General features: G+C 49.5%; 1 protein-coding gene across 1 annotated transcript in view; it reads left to right on the top strand.

Annotated features, from left to right (window-relative positions):
- GNL1 (G protein nucleolar 1 (putative)) overlaps positions 1-22,752 on the top strand; it is a 260,630-nt gene that overhangs the window by 204,102 nt on the left and 33,776 nt on the right. The window contains exons 8-9 of the mRNA XM_069635347.1: positions 6,953-7,138; positions 9,980-10,158. Coding sequence (XP_069491448.1) covers positions 6,953-7,138; positions 9,980-10,158 — 365 coding nt within the window. The remainder of the gene's footprint in view (positions 1-6,952; positions 7,139-9,979; positions 10,159-22,752) is intronic.

The raw sequence follows: 22,752 nt of genomic DNA, 5'->3' as shown, positions 1-22,752 counted from the left end.
ATTCCATTCTATGATGGAGAAGGCATGCAAAGAATTTGGTCTGTCCCAAGAAGAACAGAAAAAGGATTGTTTTTTGTTCGACCACATGGGCAAGAGAAGGAGGTCGGTGTTCTCGATACCAATACTAGACCATGTATGGAAAGAGGGGTTGCAGACAATGAGACACCCATTCTCAGAACCAGCAGTGAAAGGACGCCTAGAAAAAAAGTTTAAGGCTCCAGAGTCGACCCCCAAGTGTTTATCCTCCCAACCAACACCGGACTCGGTGGTGTCGGCGGCAGCAGCGAGTAAGGCAAAGGCACAGCACAAGTGCACGACGACTCCTGAGAACGAGGCGAGACGCCAAGATGCCTTTGGCAAGAAAGTGCTCTCCGTGGGAGCGACCACAGTAAAGGCCGCAAACTCTCTGGCAATTGTGGCCAGATACGATAGGGAGATGTGGCACAGACTAGCTCCGCTGCTTGACCATCTTCCAGAAGAACAGAGGAAGGCGGCGATGCTACTGGTCCGAGAGGGTGAGGAAGCCTCAAATCACGCAATAAACATCGCGGTGGATCTCGCTGAGTCAGGCTTCAAGCAAGTCAACAATGGGGTGGTATTGCGTCGACAGTCATGGCTTAAGTGTACCTACTTCAGGCCAGAAGTGCAATACAAGGTCTTAGATATGCCCTTTGAGGGAGACCTTCTTTTCATTGAGAAGGTGGACGAGGCCCTAAAAGGGATGAAAGAAGATTCAGACACGGCACGTTCATTGGGTGCCCTCCAGAGTGGCAGAAGTTACAAGTCTTTTCATCCCTTTAGAGGGGCTTCAGGTAATTCAAGATTCTCTTCTGGAGACAGATCCTTTGCCAGATCGGCTTACCCCTCCCAGGGATACCGACGTGCCTCTCAATCGGCTAACCGTCGACGAAACTTCCAGTCTTCCAGAAAACGACCATCATACCCATCGTCGTCGAGAGACGAGCAAAATAAAGATCAGCAGTGACATACCACACACCGTTCTGGGGGGAAGAGTTTCAGCATATGTCGACGAATGGGAAAGGATAACGACGGACCAATGGGTGTTAGACACCATAAGAAACGGACACTCTCTGCAATTCAAACACAACCCTCCGCAAATTCCACCTGCGTTCACCGCTCAGTCCCATATGAAGGTATTGCAACAAGAGGTTACACTCATGTTAGCGAAGGGCGTGATAGAATTAGTTCCAACATCACAGAGAGTTCAAGGAGTCTACTCAAGATACTTCGTCGTAAAAAAGCCGAACGGCAAATGGCGTCCCATTCTAGACTTACGCGATCTCAACAAGTCCTTAAAGAGCCTGAAATTCAAGATGCTCACTCTGCAGGAAGTGATCCGCGCAGTTCAAAAGGGAGATTTCCTGGCGTCCCTGGATTTACAGGACGCGTATTTCCATATTCCAATGTGTCGGAAACACAGGAAATTCCTACGTTTTGTAATAGGGCGAACTCACTACCAATTCACGGTTCTTCCTTTCGGGCTCAAGACCTCCCCCAGAACGTTCACAAAATGCCTGGCTCCAGTGGCTGCCTGGCTAAGGAAGCAAAGCCACCATGTATACCCATACCTCGACGACTGGCTGGTAAGGGGATCCTCCCCAGCGTCGACCAACACAAGTCTGCAAGCCACCATGCAGCTTCTACAACGGCTAGGATTCTCCATAAACTTCGAGAAATCCTCTCTGCGGCCATCGAGAACGCTTGTATTCTTGGGGGCACAGTTCGAGACTCAGTTAGGGCTGGTGAAACCTTCCCTCGACAGGACCTCAAGACTCATTCAACAAGCGGCCCGGCTACGGCGAAACACCAGGATCTCAGTGAGAAAGTATGTTTCGGTCCTAGGGGCCATGGCATCCTGCATCCATCTGGTGAGAAACTGTCGACTATTCATGAGGCCAGTCCAAGAATTCCTCGCGGACCGATGGACACAGGCTCAGGGATCGTGGTCGGCCGACCGACAATACAACAGCCATGTTTTATCTGAGGAAACAAGCAGGGACATGATCAAGGACTCTTTCCATAGAAGCCCAGAAAACATGGCATTGGGCATCGAAGCACGAAATTTCCCTCGTGGCTCATCACCTTCCAGGAGTGAGGAACGGCCAAGCCGACTCCCTCAGCAGAAGCATGGCCCAGATACACGAGTGGGAAGTGGACACGGGTCACTTGAGGAAAGTGTTCGAGAAATGGGGTCACCCCCCTCTGGACGCCTTCGCGACCAAAGACAACAAGAAATGCGAGCAATTTGCAAGCAGATGGCCCCAAGAGGGTTCGGTGGGGGAGGCGTTCTCCTTCCCATGGACGGACATGTTCCTCTATGCTTTCCCCCCGTTTCCCCTCATACGGAAAACAATACAGTGGATACGCAGATACAATTGCCGGGTGATTCTAGTGACACCATACTGGCCGAGGCAACCGTGGTTCTCAGACCTCCTCCATCCATCGCTGGAACATCCCATAGCGTTTCCGAAAGTCCCGTACCTTCTATCCCGGGACAGAGGCACGGTGTGGCATCACGACCCGGACAGTCTCAACCTTACGTCCTGGCTCCTGACTTCTCGGAGTTCGGCGCCTTAGACATTTCAGAGGATTGCCAAAAAATTCTACAGGCGGCTAGAGCCCCTTCTACTAACAAATCTTACTCCTATAAGTGGCGGAGATTCTGTGAATGGTGTAGAGGACAACGGGGCCTACAACCATTGTTGGTGACGCCGGAACAAGTTCTACCTTACCTGCTCCTCTTGGCAGAAAAGGGATTGTCCCCCTCGTCGATAAAGGTACACCTGGCAGCCATCTCGAGGTTCACAAGGAAGAGGCAGTCGTCTCCTCTATTCAGTGACAGACTGGTAAAACACTTCATGCGGGGTTTATTTCAAGCTTTTCCCCCGGTGAAATGTTTTCCCCCGACGTGGAGCCTCAACACAGTGTTGGCAGGCTTGATGAAACCGCCTTTCGAGCCTATGGCCACGTCCGACATAAAATTAATTTCGTGGAAGTTGGCATTCTTGATAGCTATCACATCAGCCAGACGTATCTCGGAACTATAAGCGCTGGTCGTGGACCCGCCCTACCTAAGATTCTTTAAGGACAAGGTAGTCCTGGCAACTAACCCTATGTTCGTCCCGAAGGTTCCGACGGTATACCACAAACACTCATCCGTGGTTCTGCCTACTTTCTTCGCCACCCCATCATCGGCACCAGAAAAAACTCTTCATACCCTGGACGTTAAGAGGGCTCTGAAATTCTACCTACATCGTACACAAGACATCAGGGCTACTCAGCAACTGTTCGTCGCATATGGTCCGTCGACGAGAGGAAAAGCAATCTCTAAACAGGGATTGGCTAGATGGGTCTCGTCGACGATTGCTTTTTGTCACTCTAAGGCCGGAAGGCCACTGCAAGGACATCCTAGAGCTCATTCTACAAGGTCGATGTCCTCCTCAACAGCGTTATGGGCTGGGATTCCGCTGACGGACATATGCCAAGCTGCGGCATGGTCAGTGCCCCACACGTTACCCGCCACTACTGCCTTGCCAGGCAGCATGCAGACGAGGTGCAGATGGGAAGAGCTGTCCTGCGCCATCTGTTTCAGTAAGGTAAGCTCCTCCCTGTGGAGATTCTGTTGTCTACCCTCTTAAGGGCGATATACTTTATGTGGGCAACGTTATATGAGTTAACTTATCCCTACGGTAGATATGCATTGTGTAGTAGGGTGAGGATATATATATATTGTTACATTACATTCTCACCGCTGTCTCAAGCGTTATTGCTATACAATTTATTCTAAGCATGTGAATCCATGAAAGATCCAATGCTGGAGAAGGGAATAGTTTCTTACCTGTAACTCCATTTCTCCAGCATTGGTATCTTTCATGGATTCACAGGCGCCCGCCAACCTCCCTGTATGTAATGTATGTGATAAATTTAACCCTTCCTACTTTGGAGAGGCCGAAATCTGAAGGGGAGCCGCGGGGGCGGGCCTCTTATACTAGCACGGCCAGCGGAGCATGCATAGGCGGGTCCTAGAAGGACGTAGATAGGACACAAAAGTGTCGAAAGTTTTTCCTTTGAAAAAGGCTATATATGTGTACCGAGGGGTCCCAGTCTGACGACGGGGAATATTCTAAGCATGTGAATCCATGAAAGATACCAATGCTGGAGAAATGGAGTTACAGGTAAGAAACTATTCCCTTCTGAGGCGTTTCTCCTTCTCACTACCCTCTTTGCGATATCTTCCTTCTTTCTCCACTCTGGGGCACTACTATTTCTCCCTCCCCACTCTGGGGCTCTTTCTGCTTCACCATTCTGGTGTTTACCAGTTCTCTCCCCACTCTGGGGATTTGTGGTTCTCTCCCCACTCCTCTGGGCCTTGTTGGCTCTCTCTCCCCACTCCTCTGGGCCTTGTTGGTTCTCTCTCCCCACTCCTCTGGGCCTTGTTGGTTCTCTCCCCACTCCTCTGGGCCTTGTTGGTTCTCTCTCTCCCCACTCCTCTGGGCCTTGTTGGTTCTCTCTCTCCCCACTCCTCTGGGCTTTGTTGGTTCTCTCTCTCCCCACTCCTCTGGGCTTTGTTGGTTCTCTCTCTCCCCACTCCTCTGGGCCTTGTTGGTTCTCTCTCTCCCCACTCCTCTGGGCCTTGTTGGTTCTCTCTCTCCCCACTCCTCTGGGCCTTGTTGGTTCTCTCTCTCCCCACTCCTCTGGGCCTTGTTGGTTCTCTCTCTCCCCACTCCTCTGGGCCTTGTTGGTTCTCTCTCTCCCCACTCCTCTGGGCCTTGTTGGTTCTCTCTCTCCCCACTCCTCTGGGCCTTGTTGGTTCTCTCTCTCCCCACTCCTCTGGGCCTTGTTGGTTCTCTCTCTCCCCACTCCTCTGGGCCTTGTTGGTTCTCTCTCTCCCCACTCCTCTGGGCCTTGTTGGTTCTCTCTCTCCCCACTCCTCTGGGCTTTGTTGGTTCTCGCTCTCCCCACTCCTCTGGGCCTTGTTGGTTCTCTCTCTCCCCACTCCTCTGGGCCTTGTTGGTTCTCTCTCCCCACTCCTCTGGGCCTTGTTGGTTTTCTCTCCCCACTCCTCTGGGCCTTGTTGGTTCTCTCTCTCCCCACTCCTCTGGGCCTTGTTGGTTCTCTCTCTCCCCACTCCTCTGGGCCTTGTTGGTTCTCTCTCTCCCCACTCCTCTGGGCCTTGTTGGTCCTCTCTCTCCCCACTCCTCTGGGCCTTGTTGGTTCTCTCTCGCCCCACTCCTCTGGGCCTTGTTGGTTCTCTCTCTCCCCACTCCTCTGGGCCTTGTTGGTTCTCTCTCTCCTCGCTCCTCTGGGCCTTGTTGGTTCTCTCTCGCCCCAATCCTCTGGGCTTTCTTGGTTTTCTCCCCCCCAACCCCCCAAACAGGGTCTTCTCGCATTTCCCCCCACTTTGGGGCCTTTTTGGTTATCGACCTCCCCTCCCCCACTTGGGCCTTCCTCCCCCCCCCCCCCCCCCACCTGTGCCTTCCTGGTTCTCTCTCCACCTCCCCTCCGGGCGTTCTTCGTTCTCTCCCACCACTTTGGGATTTTTCCTGTCCCCTGGGGGTGTTAAACGTAGCTGACTCACCTCCCTAGTCCCAAAGGAGGTGACTCCCCATTGGGTAGAGGTGACTATCTCCTTGGAATTGTCACATACTGTATTTTTTATATTGTGCCTCACCTTGGTAAAAGTGTAATGAATCTTCCTTGAAATATGTGATCAAAGTAACTGCTTTTAAAATGTTCTAATCATTCTTGAAAGCATTCCGCTTTGGGTTAAAATTCTTCGCTACCTCTTAGGCTGTGGTGTGCAGGTGCATTAATTTTAATATTATGCCAAAGGCGCGTCCAACTGAATGTGTTGAGTAATGTTATGTGTTTTAGGGATTTGTAACACATTTTTTGCCTCATTGGTAAATTTAGAACTTTCCCTTTTTCCCGCATACCTTACCTATATGTTTAGGTGCTGCCCATCCGGTCTAGGCCTTTGCACGTATGCCGGGATTAGGATGGGTCTTTAGGACACTGTACAGGATTGTGCAGACCCATGGGGGGCTTGCCTGCTTGTTGGGTTTAATGGTTCCCTTAGTCTCCCCACGCCCTGTTAATTTGTGTTGGGCGTTTACTTCCATTAGTCAGTGCGGTTAATAGTCCTTCATATAGAGATTTCTGTTTTCATAGTATACTTTGTAATACTGTATTTTATTTCTAAGTACTTATTTGATAGTTGCGACTTTATTAAAGTATATATTTTTCAGTATATCAGTGTGGTGTATTTGCTGGGGATTAGTCCCCACACTCCTTGTGCCAGCCTGCTACCCTTCCCTGAGTGTTGAGCTTTGTCGCTCTCCCCACTGGTTTTCTACGGGGAAGAGTGGACACAAAATCCTGTAATGGGGAAATTACAACTAGGATGTAGGGGAATTGTTGGGGACACTTTAGAACAAGTTTGTAGCTGCGTCCAGTGAGTTGGTGGTTCAGGGCTCCATCAACCAAACGCAATGGAGAACCACCAGGCAGGACTTCTTCAAAGGAAGGAGTCTTTTGTGGATTCCTTGACCGTGTAGGCACCCCCCACCCCCTGACGCAGCACATGGGATATGTTGTGGGGAGAGACTCTGAATGCAGCTTGAGTAGGGTGCACGGATTGCAGTAAAACCTGTGCAGGCCATCGCTGAGGTGGTAGAGTTGGGTCAGTGTAACCGCAGGCATGCTTCCCGATGTAATGTGAAACAGGATTTAGGCAGGATGGGTGTGGGTCGCATTGAAGACCAAGATGAGGTAGGAAATAGGATTAGGATAATAAAGGAGGAATGAAAACGCCAATTTTCTTAAAACGGGTGCCGGTTGTGGGTTGGAGATGGTGATAAGATGATGCTGGCAGTGATGGTAACTCTTCTGTTTCCTCTTTTTCTTCCGCCCTTGAACTTTTCTGATTTAGTGGATCTTACCAGCTGGAAAGAGAAGATCGATAGGGATGCCACCAGCGCTCGGCTGGCTGATGTCTCTGATGATGAAGACGAGGAGGAACCGGTTGTGGTGGAACACCAGACGGACGTGGCCATGGAGCTGGGAGCCCTCAGCCAGGAGCTGTACAAGGACGGCATTCTGACCATCGGTTGTGTGGGTAAGTGCCGCACTTTTGGTATGCAAGTGCCCTCGTAGCTATCATTTGAATGTCAAAGCATGCTACTTGGACACAAGCCCCCATTTTCCACTTGTGGGGGTCCACGCTGGTCTTTGTAGGCATAATCCGAAGCAGACATGTTAGGGATACAAGAATGAGGGAAAGTTTGGACCTTTAGAAGGATCTGGCGGGCGATGTACAGGGAGCCCAACAGACAAAGCTGAGTGAAGCAAAGCGCACAAACGTGCAGCATTCTAAACTTTGTGTCTAGCCCTAAACACCTCACCCCTCCTTGTCCCCCCAAAGCATTGTAATGCCACATTTCCTATAAGCTTCTGTCATATGGAACCCTTTTTTTCATTTTGTCAAAATATACAGTGTGATTTCTTTTTTTTCTTTCGGTGCACTGTGTAAGGAAGGCATGGTATCAACAGTAAGACAGATACAAGTGACCATAAGGGTGTTTATTGAACTTTAAAAAGGCCTTAATAAATGCCTATCTAATCCTAAACCTACAGATGGGAGCAAGCAACGACCATCAAATAATAACGTAGTCCTAGTAGTCTCTTGTCAAAATAAAAGGGCCTATACTAATAAACCTATTGCCAATCCTTACCTCTAAATACAAATAGTGTGGGAAACAAGGTTATGAAAAAGAAAGAAGTGTTCACAAAATGATATGTCAGGATGTGCAGGCTGTTGGCCCCCCTTCCCCACGTTTACAGCACGGGACAAGGCGATTCACTTGAGCTTAGCACAGTCTTTGGCTTCGCTAGAACGAGGATACAGTTCAATCATTAGCATCAGGGGCTTCCGTGCCCAAGTCTCTTTCAAAGTCTTGTCATTCAGAGGGCCTGATGCGACACACGATACATTCTTTTCCTCTTTCAGACTCGCACAAGTATTCAGTTTCTCAGGTGATTCACTATTCACCTCGGATCTCCCTCAGTCGGGCTCAGATTTCTTTTAACACAATGTTCAATTAGTCTCCCTCCGCCAGGCTCGGACTAATTCTAATTTCCAATAACTTTACACAAACTTGCTTTTACCAAAAGCTTTTAGCTGATCTCCCTCCGCCGGGCTCGTAGCAACTTCATATAGTTTTTTTATCAACTATCGAAGACTTTCGAATGTGCACAGGTTTTGCTTGGCCCGTTGCAGGACCCCTTTGATCTCACAATTCTTAATCACTCTTCACATTTACCACCTTTCAACTGGATACCTAACAGAGACTTTCGTATGAGCACCCACGTGGTGCCGGACCACTCTGTCTATGGTATCGTATCTTGGCTTCAAAGTTCAATCACTCATCTGCTGTTTAATTGTTCGCTTCGCTTGCCATATACGCATCATACACTGTTCTCTACAGTTCTCACTATACAATGTTGCCGTTTGCAAACTTGGTTTCAACACAGACCGGTCTGATATCAGTCTCCCCAACTCACCGGCTGTGCTGACTTCACTGGCGCTGCTTTATTGTAGGAGCCAAGGAAAGTACCACAGTGGCAAACTATTCTCTGCACCCTTGAGCATCGACACAGGAGAGCCCCGTGTACCTCTGACACACAATGCAGGATTCTTCAGCCTTGCTTCCTGTTCTTACGTTTCCTATTCTCGACGGCTCATGAAAGTAAGTCTTTCGTTAAGGTCAAGGGCACTTCCCTCCTTACAATCCACTTCAGTTTTGCCATCTTTCGTCTTGTTTTAAACTGCCATCTTGGAACTGCTGCTTCCTCGTGTGCTTTGCCTTGCTCAGAGTGTGCTTTCGTGCTCCGCCTTTTATCCGTGTGGGGAAGTGTGATGGAATTCAGGTGTGTGTGTAATGGTCAGTAATTGCCTGACCATTGTATTGGGACATGTCAGGTATACGGCTCAGGTATTTGTCCATTTTCTCTCACAGGAAGCTGTCTGTGAGAAAGTGTTCGGGTTGGGAAAGTGGGGGGAGGGGTTGAGTTCCAAAGTATCCGACCTGGTAGCATGGGGTAAAGGTGTTACAGGGAAGGGATACTGCGTCTTGCCATCCATTGTCCCATTTCCACTCCCCGTAGACCCCTCATCCAGGTGATCCTCCCGCACTGGTCCACCCCAGGAACTGGATCCAAAGGAGATAGCCGTGTCCTGGCCACCTGGATGACAGATCCCCGGGGACTAGCGGCTGAGGCGCCTTCAGGCTTCTTGCAACACAGAAATGTGCCCTGCTTGCCTGATTTAATGCAGGCTGACCTAGAGCCTAAGAAGGGCCGGCCTGAAGCAAATCCTGCTGGCAAGAGACCTTACTTGACAAAAGTGGTTGAAGAAAGAAGAGCAAAGGGACTTGCTTGCTGATTTCTTTGGCTAGTTGTGAAGTAAATAGATGGTGACTGAAACGTCTAAAGGTTGCTTTTGTGGCCTATTGCTAGTTATGTAGTAGTGAGCAACAATGACTAGTCTGGGGAAGTGTGTGGTCGAGTAGGGTCTTCACTGCGTATGAGAAGCAAAGGGACATCCTGAAGTGGTATAAGGGGTCTGGCAGATAGTCTTGGACCTGTGTTGACCACTGAGGACCTGGAGCAGCTGGCCATAAACCTGTGATTTCATCATTGGGGCAGTTGTGCACCTTTCATTGTTTGGGGGAGTTTGTAGATCTTCATGAAGCTGTATCAGTCGTCCATATCGTCCTTTGGCAGCAATACCACATGAGATCCCTGCGTAATCTTGTAATGGATAGTGGGTGGAGCAAAGCAATGTTATTAAATGCTCTTCTCTGAAATGCCACCGCTCAACTTGACTGTTCTTAATTGAACCAGCTATGCCCATCTGACGTACGTTTGTAATTCTGACCTCCCCTTTCCTCCATTACAGGTTTCCCGAACGTAGGCAAGTCCTCTCTCATCAATGGGCTTGTCGGCAGGAAGGTGGTGAGCGTGTCTCGCACACCTGGACACACCAAGTATTTTCAGACCTACTTCCTGACGCCCACGGTCAAAATGTGCGACTGCCCTGGACTTATCTTCCCATCCCTTGTGGACCGACAGCAGCAGGTAATGTGGCACTGCAACCTAATGAAAGCCACGCGGCACTGTGTGAAGTAGGTGCTAGAGAATGGAGTTGGGTTGAAAGCCGTGCTCGGCCAAGAGTGCACCGCAATGTGGTGCCAGACAAAGATCCACATGAAGCTGAAAGTCTTGGGTACTCGGGAAGAATCCCTACTTACTTGTGGTGCAGGGGGGGTATCTAGTGTGGCAGCTGTGGTGGTGGTGGGGGGGGGGCGCAGAAGCTGTGTCCAGGAAGTGCACTCTTGGGTGAAGCCCTGAGTTGCGTAGTGTAGAGCAGGTGAAGTGGCTCATGGGAGAGATCCTTCTTGTATGAGACCTTTCTTTGCTCCCTGGAGCCTCTGTCGCTCCTCACAATGAACTCCTCAGGGTACGTTTGGGAGCTATGATTGATGTGCACCAATCTCTGGGCAATGGAAAGTTGGACCTTTCGTACTGAGAATCTATAATGTCGAGCCATCTGCCCTATTCTGAAGGCCGTTCTACCCTCCCTGTATGAATACTAGAACTAAAGAATCTGACATCTGGGTTGGTGCTCGTCTCGTCTGTCTCATGACCGTGAATCAATATATGATATGATAGGTTATTTATAACGTGCTTAATACCCAGAGGTTTCTAAGCGTGGATCCGGGGATCAAACCTGTGTTGCTCTGTGTCGTCTGGCTTCCAAGACTAACGTGTTGCCCCTGAGCTATCCTCCCGAGACTGGGAGGTCTGGGAGTTACAATGGGAATAGTAACGTGGCAGAAGGGTACCCCTCACAGGCCCCCTGTGAGGATCTTCCAATTTCTTACAAATGGAAATTTCACCAAGTAATAGTTTCCATTCTGATGCAAATGTCAGAAATTCTGCGAGAAGCATCACTTTACTTCTACGGGGAACCCTTTCATTTTGAACCCGGGTCTGACTTTTTTGGAGTCGAGTAAAGCCTTCTGCTTTACTTCCCTTGCCTGTTTTGCTCCTTCAAATGGGGAACGGATCAGTCAATGTGCCAGTCAGTACTGAGAGACTGTCACTTTACTTCCCTTGACTGTTTTGCTCATAGTTATGGGGAAACGGATCAGTCCATGTGCCAGTCAGTACTGAGAGACTGTCGCTTTACTTCCCTTGCCTGTTTTGCTCATAGTTATGGGGAACGGATCAGTCCATGTGCCAGTCAGTACTGAGAGACTGTCGCTTTACTTCCCTTGCCTGTTTTGCTCATTCCTATGGGGAAAGGATCAGTCCATGTGCCAGTCAGTACTGAGAGACTGTCGCTTTACTTCCCTTGCCTGTTTTGCTCATTCCTATGGGGAAAGGATCAGTCCATGTGCCAGTCAGTACTGAGAGACTGTCGCTTTACTTCCCTTGCCTGTTTTGCTCATAGTTATGGGGAACGGATCAGTCCATGTGCCAGTCAGTACTGAGAGACTGTCGCTTTACTTCCCTTGCCTGTTTTGCTCATAGTTATGGGGAACGGATCAGTCCATGTGCCAGTCAGTACTGAGAGACTGTCACTTTACTTCCCTTGCCTGTTTTGCTCATTCCTATGGGGAAAGGATCAGTCCATGTGCCAGTCAGTACTGAGAGACTGTCGCTTTACTTCCCTTGCCTGTTTTGCTCATTCCTATGGGGAAAGGATCAGTCCAGGTGCCAGTCAGTACTGAGAGACTGTCTCTTTACTTCCCTTGCCTGTTTTGCTCATTCCTATGGGGAAAGGATCAGTCCATGTGCCAGTCAGTACTGAGAGACTGTCGCTTTACTTCCCTTGCCTGTTTTGCTCATTCCTATGGGGAAAGGATCAGTCCATGTGCCAGTCAGTACTGAGAGACTGTCGCTTTACTTCCCTTGCCTGTTTTGCTCATAGTTATGGGGAACGGATCAGTCCTTGTGCCAGTCAGTACTGAGAGACTGTCGCTTTACTTCCCTTGCCTGTTTTGCTCATAGCTATGGGGAACGGATCAGTCCTTGTGCCAGTCAGTACTGAGAGACTGTCGCTTTACTTCCCTTGCCTGTTTTGCTCATAGCTATGGGGAACGGATCAGTCCTTGTGCCAGTCAGTACTGAGAGACTGTCGCTTTACTTCCCTTGCCTGTTTTGCTCATAGTTATGGGGAACGGATCAGTCCATGTGCCAGTCAGTACTGAGAGACTGTCGCTTTACTTCCCTTGCCTGTTTTGCTCATTCCTATGGGGAAAGGATCAGTCCAGGTGCCAGTCAGTACAGAGAGACTGTCTCTGTACTTCCCTTGCCTGTTTTGCTCATTCCTATGGGGAAAGGATCAGTCCATGTGCCAGTCAGTACTGAGAGACTGTCGCTTTACTTCCCTTGCCTGTTTTGCTCATTCCTATGGGGAAAGGATCAGTCCATGTGCCAGTCAGTACTGAGAGACCGTCGCTTTACTTCCCTTGCCTGTTTTGCTCATAGTTATGGGGAACGGATCAGTCCCTGTGCCAGTCAGTACTGAGAGACTGTCGCTTTAATTCCCTTGCCTGTTTTGCTCATAGTTATGGGGAACGGATCAGTCCATGTGCCAGTCAGTACTGAGAGACTGTTGCTTTACGCATTACTTGTCTAAAGTGAAGTGCGGTTAGGATACTTTGTCATCATGTAACTTTTTTTGTAATTTCTTTTTGATAACCTTTACAATGTCCCGAGATTAGGCTGCTGGCAGTGGATATTTTCCGATGTGTTTTCTACTTTTTAATTGTGCACTTTTGCATTTACCTCCAATGGCTACTCAGGGTGGCTAGCACCCTACAATGGGGTGCCACAAGGTTTATGCCTGTCCTTTGACCATTTTATTCTCTGCCCTTCTTCCTGCTCCCTCGGTTCTGGAATTGCCATATTTGGGAAGCCCTTTCCTGTGCAAAGCTGCTGCTTTCCCAGGCTAAGAAGTGTGTGAGCCTGGGTGTGGGGGCAGGGACTGTCTGGTCCCAGGTCACATCCCGGTGCCTGAATATCTTTTCCCGGACAGATGCTGTGGCCAATGGCTAGCCATCACTGCCTGTTTCAATGGTGCAGATCATTGCCATTGGTTGGCTTGGGAGAGATTCTGGGCTGAATCGTGGATAAAAGGAGGCCTCCTGTAGCCATTCGACAGATCGTTGCAGCCAAGACGCCTACAAAGAAGTGCAGCCCACTGACAACCCCTGCAGATTATAGCACCAACTCCAGTAAAAGACTGGTAAAACCCCGGGCCTCTGTCCTAATCTAGGTGCTTCAATCCTTGGACCAGTGGGAACAACCAGCCTCGACTCCTGCTTGAGTGTCCGTGGAGTGTCTGTGCCTTCTAAGGATCTGTGTGAAAAGACCGTAGAAAAAGGCCAGAGTTCCAAAAGCCCAAATTTATTTTTTTTCTTTTTTCCCCCCCATTTGTCCACAAATATGTGGGGGGAGACCCCCCGCACACTGCCCCACCTTACGACTATACATTTTGTATTAACTTGACCAGCCCCCCCACACCCCACATATATATATTTCTGATGTTTGTTAATCTGCTTAGAATCACATGCTGTGCATAGGTCTGACATCCAGTGGTCACTGCGGAGTATTGCATTTTGTTTTTCGTAGTCGAAAAGGGGACGTCGACAAGGCGTGTCTGTAACACTATCCCTATAGTGACGTGCGTTGTACCCACAATCCCTCACGCGTCGAGGTCCCTCAGATTGTTTTTTTCCGCCCAGCTTATGGTCGCCTTACGCGGAGCTCCTAGAGAGACATTGCAAAACACTTATTACGGACCTCGGTCCTTAATTTATACTTATTGTTAAAGATCCCTCCCCTCGACGTTAGCTGTGAAGCTGTTTCTCCGCCGAGCAAGTTTCGACGGAGGGGAAGAGACGGAGGAGATCCTTCGGCGCTGCCGAACACGTGGCCAGGCCTCGCCGGCCAACATACAGTAGGGAGAGTGGGGGTTCAAACTTTTATCTTCTCGTCGAGAATGTCTTTCTTTCTCCCCTATCTTTCCCTTGGGGTTGTTATCACCAGTTTTTATTGCCTCAGCTATGGAGAGGACACCTTTTAAGTTTTGCCCATGCTGTAGAGGCAACTACACTTGGAAGGACAAACACAAGCTCTGTAATCGTTGCTTGCCCCTCGATCATAAAGAGGACAGCTGCGCGGCCTGTAAGCTCTTGAAACCAAGAACTCTTAAAGAACGAAAAGTTAAGAGGTGGGCGGACTACGCTATGTCGAAGTCAGTTTCCTCACCCGCCGCCGCTGTTACAGAAAGTGACGAGGAGGGTGATAACTCGACGTCCGTTACGGAAGTCATTAACCCCCAGAAGGAGCGCTCGCGCTCCTCGACGTCCGTCCCCGGCCCCGACGGGCTCGGCTCACGCCCTGCTTATGGGGATGAACACCCCGGCGACAAGGACGCACACAGACCCCATAGGCCTAAGCACACAACCCACGGCTCTTCTTCGTCGAGGACGAAGGATCCATCAGCGCCGAAGGGGACGCAGGGCACTCCGGCGTCTACCTCAGACGGTAAGGGTCTCAAGCCCCACCCGCAAACGCAGCCGCGACCAGCGATTGGGCTTTCATCTAACACGGGCGCTACCTCAAAAACATCCGACGTAACGCTCCATAGAGCGGCCGTCGAGAAACAACGCGTAACGCAGGCAATGTCGACTCCAGAACCCTCTACTGACGAACTCGTTGTCGAGAGCCTGGCGAGAATTGTTTCCGAAGACAAGCGTAAGCGGACGACGAAACAGACGTCGAATACCGCACCAAAAGATATAGAAACGCCGAAAAAGCACAAGAGTAGCCAGGAACTGCCCCCTTCATCTAAGGGCACTTCTGAACTACCGGAGGGCTTTTCTGAGGGCGACGGAAACCTTTCGTCGACGTTGTGGGAGCGTTCGAAGCGTTTTGAAGGTGAAAACACTGATTTCCCCCCTCTAGACTATTCAGGGGTTCCCCATGAGACCCTTGAAAGACTCCATTGTTGTATGGAAAAAATGGAAAGGTTTTTGGGTAGCCAAAACCCACCCACACCCAAAAGACCAAGAGAATAGACCCAGGATGACCCTAGGGTCAAGATTCCTAGGCTGTTTCCCCCTTCTACAGGCGCATATGACCTCACTGAAGAGGAGCAATACCTCCAGGAAGATGAGTGTTTGGGTGGAGAGGAAGTACATGAGGAAGAGGGGTTTGAAGAAGACCCTTACACTAGTGCAGGAGCTTTTGAAGAAGATACAGCTACCTCACAGCCCTGGCAATCCCCATCAGTGCAGCCTTGGCAATCCCCATCAGTGCACTCAGACCCTGATGTCTTTCACCCTTCTCCTCCCAAGGACTCACCTATTGGAAACACCTCCCCCATAGATGACCAACCTTCACTTAATGCACTATTGCGCAAGGCAGCAGTGCATTTTGAAATAGACACAGGGGAGACTCTTCCGGACATAGACTTTGTAGAAAAAGTTATTAAAGAAAAAGCCCCGGTTAGTCAATCTATTCCGCTCCTGGCTTCCATAAGGAGAAGAATAACTCCTTCCCTTTCCAATCCGGCCTTAGTCAGAGGGTTAAACCCTCGGATAGAAAAGCTCTTCAGCCCTTCGTCCTCTGAGCCTTTGTACATCAGGGGACATTCTATTCCGGACTCCCTTGTAGTTACTAATACAAGAAAAAGAGCGGGGGTACCACTATCCACTAGTGAGGCACCACCTGACAAAGAGGGCAAGAAGCTCTATGCACTTGGGAAGAGAATCACAACCTCTGCCGCCTTCTCAACTAGGATTGCAAATAACAATTCCCTACTAGCTAGCTACGCAGATGCACAGTGGAGCAAGCTGCTCAGCGAAGCAGAGGACACACTAGAACCCCTGCGTTCGCGTCTGCTGGCTATAATCTCAGTGGGAACTCTTGTAAACCAGGGCATCGTAAAGAACTCCTTAGATGCCGCAGAGATGGCTGGCCGTTCCCTGGTTCAGGGAATACTTCTTAAACGCCATGTCTGGTTGCGCAATTCGGGATTTAAGCCGGAAACCCAGGCTTCCCTGATAAATAAGCCCATAGAACAAACACATCTGTTTGGGAAAGCAGTTGATGAAGCCCTAGAACATGCGAAGAAAGAGTTTGATACCATCAAGACTCTTGACCAAATTTCTAGGCCACCTAACAGACGTAGCTATGGCAATAGACGCTCCTTTCGTGGCCAACGCCAGCAGCAAAGCCAACAGCAATTTTACTCTGCTACCAACTGGCCCTCTAACCAAAGCACCCAGTTCAGTCAAAGAGGCCAACGTCGTGGCAAAGGAAGAGGTCGCGGCTCCAGTCCCAAAGGCCCCACGCCCCATACCAACAAATGACCCGAAGATTCGGGTCCCCTCCCATGCATCACCGGTCGGGGGCCGGCTAACATCGTTCCTTTCAGCATGGGAGGGAATAACGTCAGACCGCTGGGTATTATCCACCATAGTCCACGGATACTGCATCGAATTCAACGGTTCCCCGAAATACAGACCCCCACGGAACCGACGCATGACACCGGAACACCTCACTATTCTTCTTCAAGAAGTAGAAGAGCTACTGAAAAAAGAAGCTATAGAGGCTGTCCCCCTATCTCAGGTAACAGAAGGTATTTATTCAGTGTACTTCCTTGTACCCAAAAAGGATTTAACCATGCGCCCTGTATTAGATCTGCGCCCAGCGAACAAGTTTGTAAAACCCCAAAAGTTTCGTATGGTAACCTTGCAGGAAGTAATCCCACTGTTATCACAGGGGGATTACATGACAACACTAGACATGAAAGATGCATACTTTCATATTTTAATGTTGCCAGCGCACAGAAAATACCTCAGGTTCAAGATAGAGGACAAACACTACCAGTTCAGAGTACTACCCTTCGGGATAGCATCTGCACCAAGGGTATTCACGAAAGTACTGGCAGTGGCAGCGGCCCACCTGCGCAGTTTATCCATCCCGGTATACCCTTACCTCGACGACTGGCTCATAACAGGGGATTCTTACGAAACATGCTTCTCCAATACCCAAAAGACTGTAGACCTTTTGTCCCAACTGGGCTTCTCCATCAACGAAAAGAAGTCCAGCCTAGACCCCAGCCAAATCAAACAATTCCTAGGGGCTCTAATTCGAACAAAGGATGGCCTCGTCTTCCCCTCCAACGAGAGGGTCCAAAACATGCTGTTTCAGATCCCCAGTTATGTGGCAGGTCGAGAGGTGACGGTACGCAAAGCAATGCGCTTGCTAGGGATGATGGCGTCCTGTATTTATTTGGTACCTCGCGCGCCTGCGCATGCGCCCAATGCAAGAGTGGCTTTGCAGCCAGTGGTGTCAGGCCAGCGGACAATGGGACGATCTAGTGGTGGTGGTCTTGCAGGCCTTGGTTCTCTCGCTGCGGTGGTGGACAAAGGAAAACCTGTTATTGGGGGAAACTTTTGCCACACCCACAGTGGAAGCCACTCTAACCACAGACGCATCCCTTACAGGATGGGGGGCTCACCTATCCCATCAGACTGCTCACGGAGTGTGGACTCCGAGCTTAGCATCCAAGCATATAAACCTGCTGGAACTACTAGCGGTGTTCAAAGCACTGAAAGCCTTTCAGGAACACTTACAAGGAAAGACAGTGATGGTCCTCACAGACAGCACCACAGCCATGTACTACCTCAACAAGCAAGGGGGCACTCACTCTCCAGGACTGTCCAAGCTGTCCCAGAATATATGGAAGTGGGCTCTCAAACACAACATGTTCCTACTATCACAACATGTACCAGGGGAACTCAATCTGCTAGCAGACAAACTCAGCAGAGACTTCCCCCTGCCCAAAGAGTACGAATGGCAATTGCACGAAGACCTCGTCTTAGACGTCTTCACGCAATGGGGATTTCCGGAAATAGACCTGTTCGCAACCCTGGAGAACTCACAATGCCAAAGTTACGCCTCCAGGTACCCCCAGAACCAGTCCAAGGGGAACGGTCTGTCGATTCAATGGTCAGGGAAATTTGTTTACGCCTTTCCCCCGACTCCCCTCCTCAACAAGGTGGTGCACAAGATGCACCAGGAGCAGGTTACCATGATACTAGTGGCCCCAATGTGGCCCCGGCAGCCATGGTTCGCTCACTTGATGGAGATGTCCCTATCTCCCCCAATGAAACTTCCCTGCCCGTACAACATGCTGTCACAAGACAAGGGCAGGACTCTGCATCCATGCCCTCAGACCATGAACTTAGCAGCCTGGCTCCTGAGATCATAGAATTTGGACATTTACAGCTCCCGCAGAGATGTATGGACATCCTCAGGGAAGCCAGAAAACCTAATACTCGCCACTGCTATTCCAGCAAGTGGAAAAGATTTGTCATCTGGTGTAGAGGTAAGAACATCAACCCGGTTGACTGCTCTGCCACTAACATTATTCTGTACTTGACCCATTTACTGGATTCAGGTCTAGTGTTTAATTCCATTAAAGTCCACCTAGCGGCAATTTCTGCATACACCACTTCCCAACTTAAAGTGTCGTGGTGGAAGATACCAGTTATCAAGGCCTTTATGGAGGGGGTAAAGAGAATACACCCTCCGATAGCTAACCCAGCTCTCGGATGGGACTTAAATGTGGTACTTTCTAGACTCATGGGCACTCCTTTCGAACCCACTCTTAAATACCTCACTCTTAAGACTGCTTTCCTAATAGCTATCACCTCCATTAGAAGAGTAAGTGAGCTACAGGCTCTTTCTGTACTAGACCCCTTCGTAACAGTTCACAAGGATAAGGTGGTTCTACGCACACACCCAAGGTTTGCACCAAAATTCATCTCGAAATTTCATGTAAACCAGTCTATAGAACTACCAACGTTCTTTCAAAACCCTTCCAGCTTGGGAGAAAAAAGTCTGCATACACTAGATGTACGCAGAGCTGTCATGTTCTACATGGAAAGAACCATAACACTGAGAAAGACTAATCAGTTCTTTGTCTCGGTGGCAGCAGGAAGAGAAGGAGATGCAGTTTCTAAGTCCACTATATCTAGATGGATTGTACAATGCATCACTCTCTGTTACACTCTTGCTAAGAGAGAACTACCCTTCAAGCCAAGAGCACATTCCACTCGAGGCACTGGGGCTTCCATAGCATTCATTGCAAATGTTCCCCTTGAGTCCATCTGCAAAGCGGCTACCTGGAGTTCTGTGCACACCTTTACAAAACACTACTGTCTAGATGCACACTCTAGATCTGACTCCCAGGTGGGACAGGCAGTATTAAGACATCTTTTCTCTACTGTTCCTTCTCATAACCCACCGCCAACTCCGGGTACTGCTCGCTAGTCTATGCACAGCATGTGATTGTAAGCAGATTAACAAACATCAGAAGACAATGCATTACTTACCGTAAAAAGCATTTCTGATGGTTGTATCTGCTTAGATTCACATGCGCCCGCCCTTCCTCCCCGCTCGGATGGAAGGAACATAGACATCATTTCCTATATTTCTCTCTTTTCCGTACTCGCTCACGTCTAGAAGGCTCCCTCGGGGCAGAAAAATACAAACAGAGGGACCTCGACGCGTGAGGAATTGTGGGTACAACGCACGTCACTATAGGGATAGTGTTACAGACACGCCTTGTCGACGTCCCCTTTTCGACTACGAAAAACAAAATGCAATACTCTGCAGTGACCACTGGATGTCGGACCTATGCACAGCATGTGAATCTAAGCAGATACAACCATCAGAAATGCTTTTACGGTAAGTAATGCATTGTCATATATGCAGATAAATGGGGCCAGGCTTTTGGGCCTGTCTTTTTGGGTGTTTCCCGTTCTAAGCCTTCAGAAGTGTCCCTGAATCCACCAGTGGACTGACCAGTTCTCCCCTGGGCTTCCTCACTGCAGCCGTCGCCGTTCCGGGGGCATCATTGGAACTTGGAGCATCTTTAACTTGTGTAAAGATGCATCTGCTCCTGCCTGTTCAGCCTTCTTGCATGAACAGAAGCTGTGAAGGGCCCACTCCTTTGTTCGTCCTTTTAAGATCTGTTGCTGCCTTAATGTGGTGACTCCAGCTTCAATTCAACTTGTTTTCGCTGACCGGAACACCAGAAGTGATCTCTGGAGAAATCTGAGTCTGGGGGGCAGGGGGTAAGTTAACATACCCCTTTCTGTCCCCCCGCCCCCCTGTCCTTCATAGGGTTCTGCTCTGTGGGGGCCTGGTCAAGGATCACTCCCTAGTCCTATCCTAATAGCTAGGATTGAGTGAGTTTACTTACCTGAACTTTATTTAACTTTGTGGTTCTTTTTAATCATAACCACTGGCATGGTCAATCTCTTAATACACGTTGGAACTGATGACTTTTGGGCACAAAACCCCAAACCATCTGAAGGTTGGACTTGAGTGTTGGGCGAGCTATTCTGCGGTTGTTGTGGTTGGGACTTTGCTACATTTCATGCATATAACTAGTTACCCAGGTTTCACTGTTATTGAAGTATATGCTTTCTTTCTTTACCAAATGGTGATTGTAATGTTATTTCTGATGCTTGTGAATCTGCTTAGAATCACATGTGCATATAGTCCGACATCTAGTGGTAATGCAGAGTCTTGCATCTGGTCTTTCGAGGTTCGAAAGGGGACGTCGACATGGGCGTGCCTGTAACACTATCCCTAACGTGACGTGTAGTGTACCCAAAATCCCTCACGTGTCGAGGTCCCTCAATGTTTTTTTCCGCCCAGCTAGCTGGTCACCTTATGTGGAGCTCTTACCTATTGCTATATTGTTATAATTCCCAACCGACGGCCGTTTCTATATTATTCGTCCCCTCTTCGACGATTACTTCATAACCACCGCCGAAGACAGCAAAAGAACAGAGTTCGACGGCTGGTGTTCCGGTCGGTGCTGGCCGGCCTATACAGTAGGGAGAGTGGGATCTGGGGGTTTCTATTCTTTTCAAGAATGTCATTCCTTCTCCCCTCTCTTTGCCCTTTTGGTTTTGCCATCGCTTTCACACCTGAGCTATGGACAGGACGCCATTTAAATGTTGCCCTTCCTGTAAGGGAAAATACCCCTGCAAATACAAGCACCGGCGGTGCAATAAGTGTTTCTCCCTCAATCACGACAAGGCGTCCTGTCGGAAATGCCAGCTCCTGCATCGTAAGACGATAAAGGAGCGTCGAGCGAAGCGGTGGGCGGCCTATGCCATGTCGCAGGCCGAGGGTAGCTCCCCCGACACTGCTGCCGCCGAAAGTGATGAGGACCTATGCGACAGCCATGGCTCCGATACAGATGCCATTAACCTCCACGACGTCCGTTCCCGGCCACACTAGGCACGACGTGAGTCCTGCTATGGGGAATGTACACCCTGGCGACAGGGACGCACACGATACCCATAGAGACAAACACGCAACCCCCTCAGTTGAAGCAGGCCAAGGCGTCAACCGATTTGCGTAGTCGGCAGCCCTCCACGCAACCGCATCAATGGCATGCGTTCAGGCATTCTGCAAGTATAGGGGCCAGCACCAAAACTCACAAGGCCGTCGAGACCCCTCCTAAGAGCGTGTCGACGCATAAAGCTACGGTTGCGTCGAAGTTTACGGCGCTACCGCCTAAACAGCATTAGCACCTCCAGGTAACACCGAACATCAGTGCGAGTCTCGCTAACAACGTTTCGGTGGACAACAAACAAAGGGACACGTCGAAAGACACGTCTAAATGCCTGGATGGGCGAGTGGGTTATTCGGAGAGTCCCCAGTCCTTATCTAGGGCTCTCCTGGACAAATCTCGACGTCCTAGGCAAGAAAATCCCCAGGAGGAGCCCTTTCCTCCTCTGGACCCCTCTGGTTCATCCCCATGGACCTGGGAAAAATATGATAATTGTATGGACAGGCTGGCTACATTTGTGGATTTCTCTGAGAGGTTCACTCCCAAAAGGCCTAGTGAAGACTACGTTTATCCTGTAGTGGCCAAATCCCAAATGGCTTCTTGCCCACTTCATGAGGAGGTCTTTGACCTTACAGATCAAGAAGAGATTCCTCTTGACCCTTATTTACAGGAGGATGATCCCTTTGAGGATCCCACTGATCAGACCCAGTATTGGGAGGATGACTGGCGTTTAACGCCATTCTGAAAAAAGCAGCCGAACACTTCCAAATAGCCACACAAGAGGCATGCTAGATTCAGATTTCGTGAAAGACATTTTAACGGAGAAGCCTCCTGCCAGCCAGGCTATTCCTTTACTTAACTCTATCAAAAGGTGCATTGCCCCTTCCTTACTAACACCTTCACAAACCAGGGCTGGTAACCCACGGTTGGAAAAACGTTTTTGCCCCTCCCCTCCCCTTCTAACCCCCTCTATATTAAGGGTCATGCCACCCCAGATTGTCTTGTGGTCATGACAAGAAAAAGGGCAATGGTCCCCTTGTCCACAGGCGAGGCTCCGCCGGACAAAGAATGTAAAAAAATGGTATGCTCTGGGAAAGAGAATCACTACTACGGCAGCATATTCCACCCGCATAGCCAACACCACGCTGTTGGCCAGCTATTCTGATGTCCAATAGAACCTACTGCAGGAGGGCCTGCAAGAGGTCCCAGAACCAGCGCTTTCTCACCTGTTTACAATTGTATCAGAGGGTAAACGAGTAAACCATAATATC

The sequence above is a fragment of the Ambystoma mexicanum genome, chromosome 13 (assembly GCF_040938575.1).
Source record: "Ambystoma mexicanum isolate Mex_15411 chromosome 13, UKY_AmexF1_1, whole genome shotgun sequence".
In the NCBI taxonomy this organism is placed as follows: Eukaryota; Metazoa; Chordata; class Amphibia; order Caudata; family Ambystomatidae; genus Ambystoma; species Ambystoma mexicanum.
Note: the sequence above shows the minus strand (reverse complement) of the source record. Positions and strands in the feature narration are given on the sequence as shown.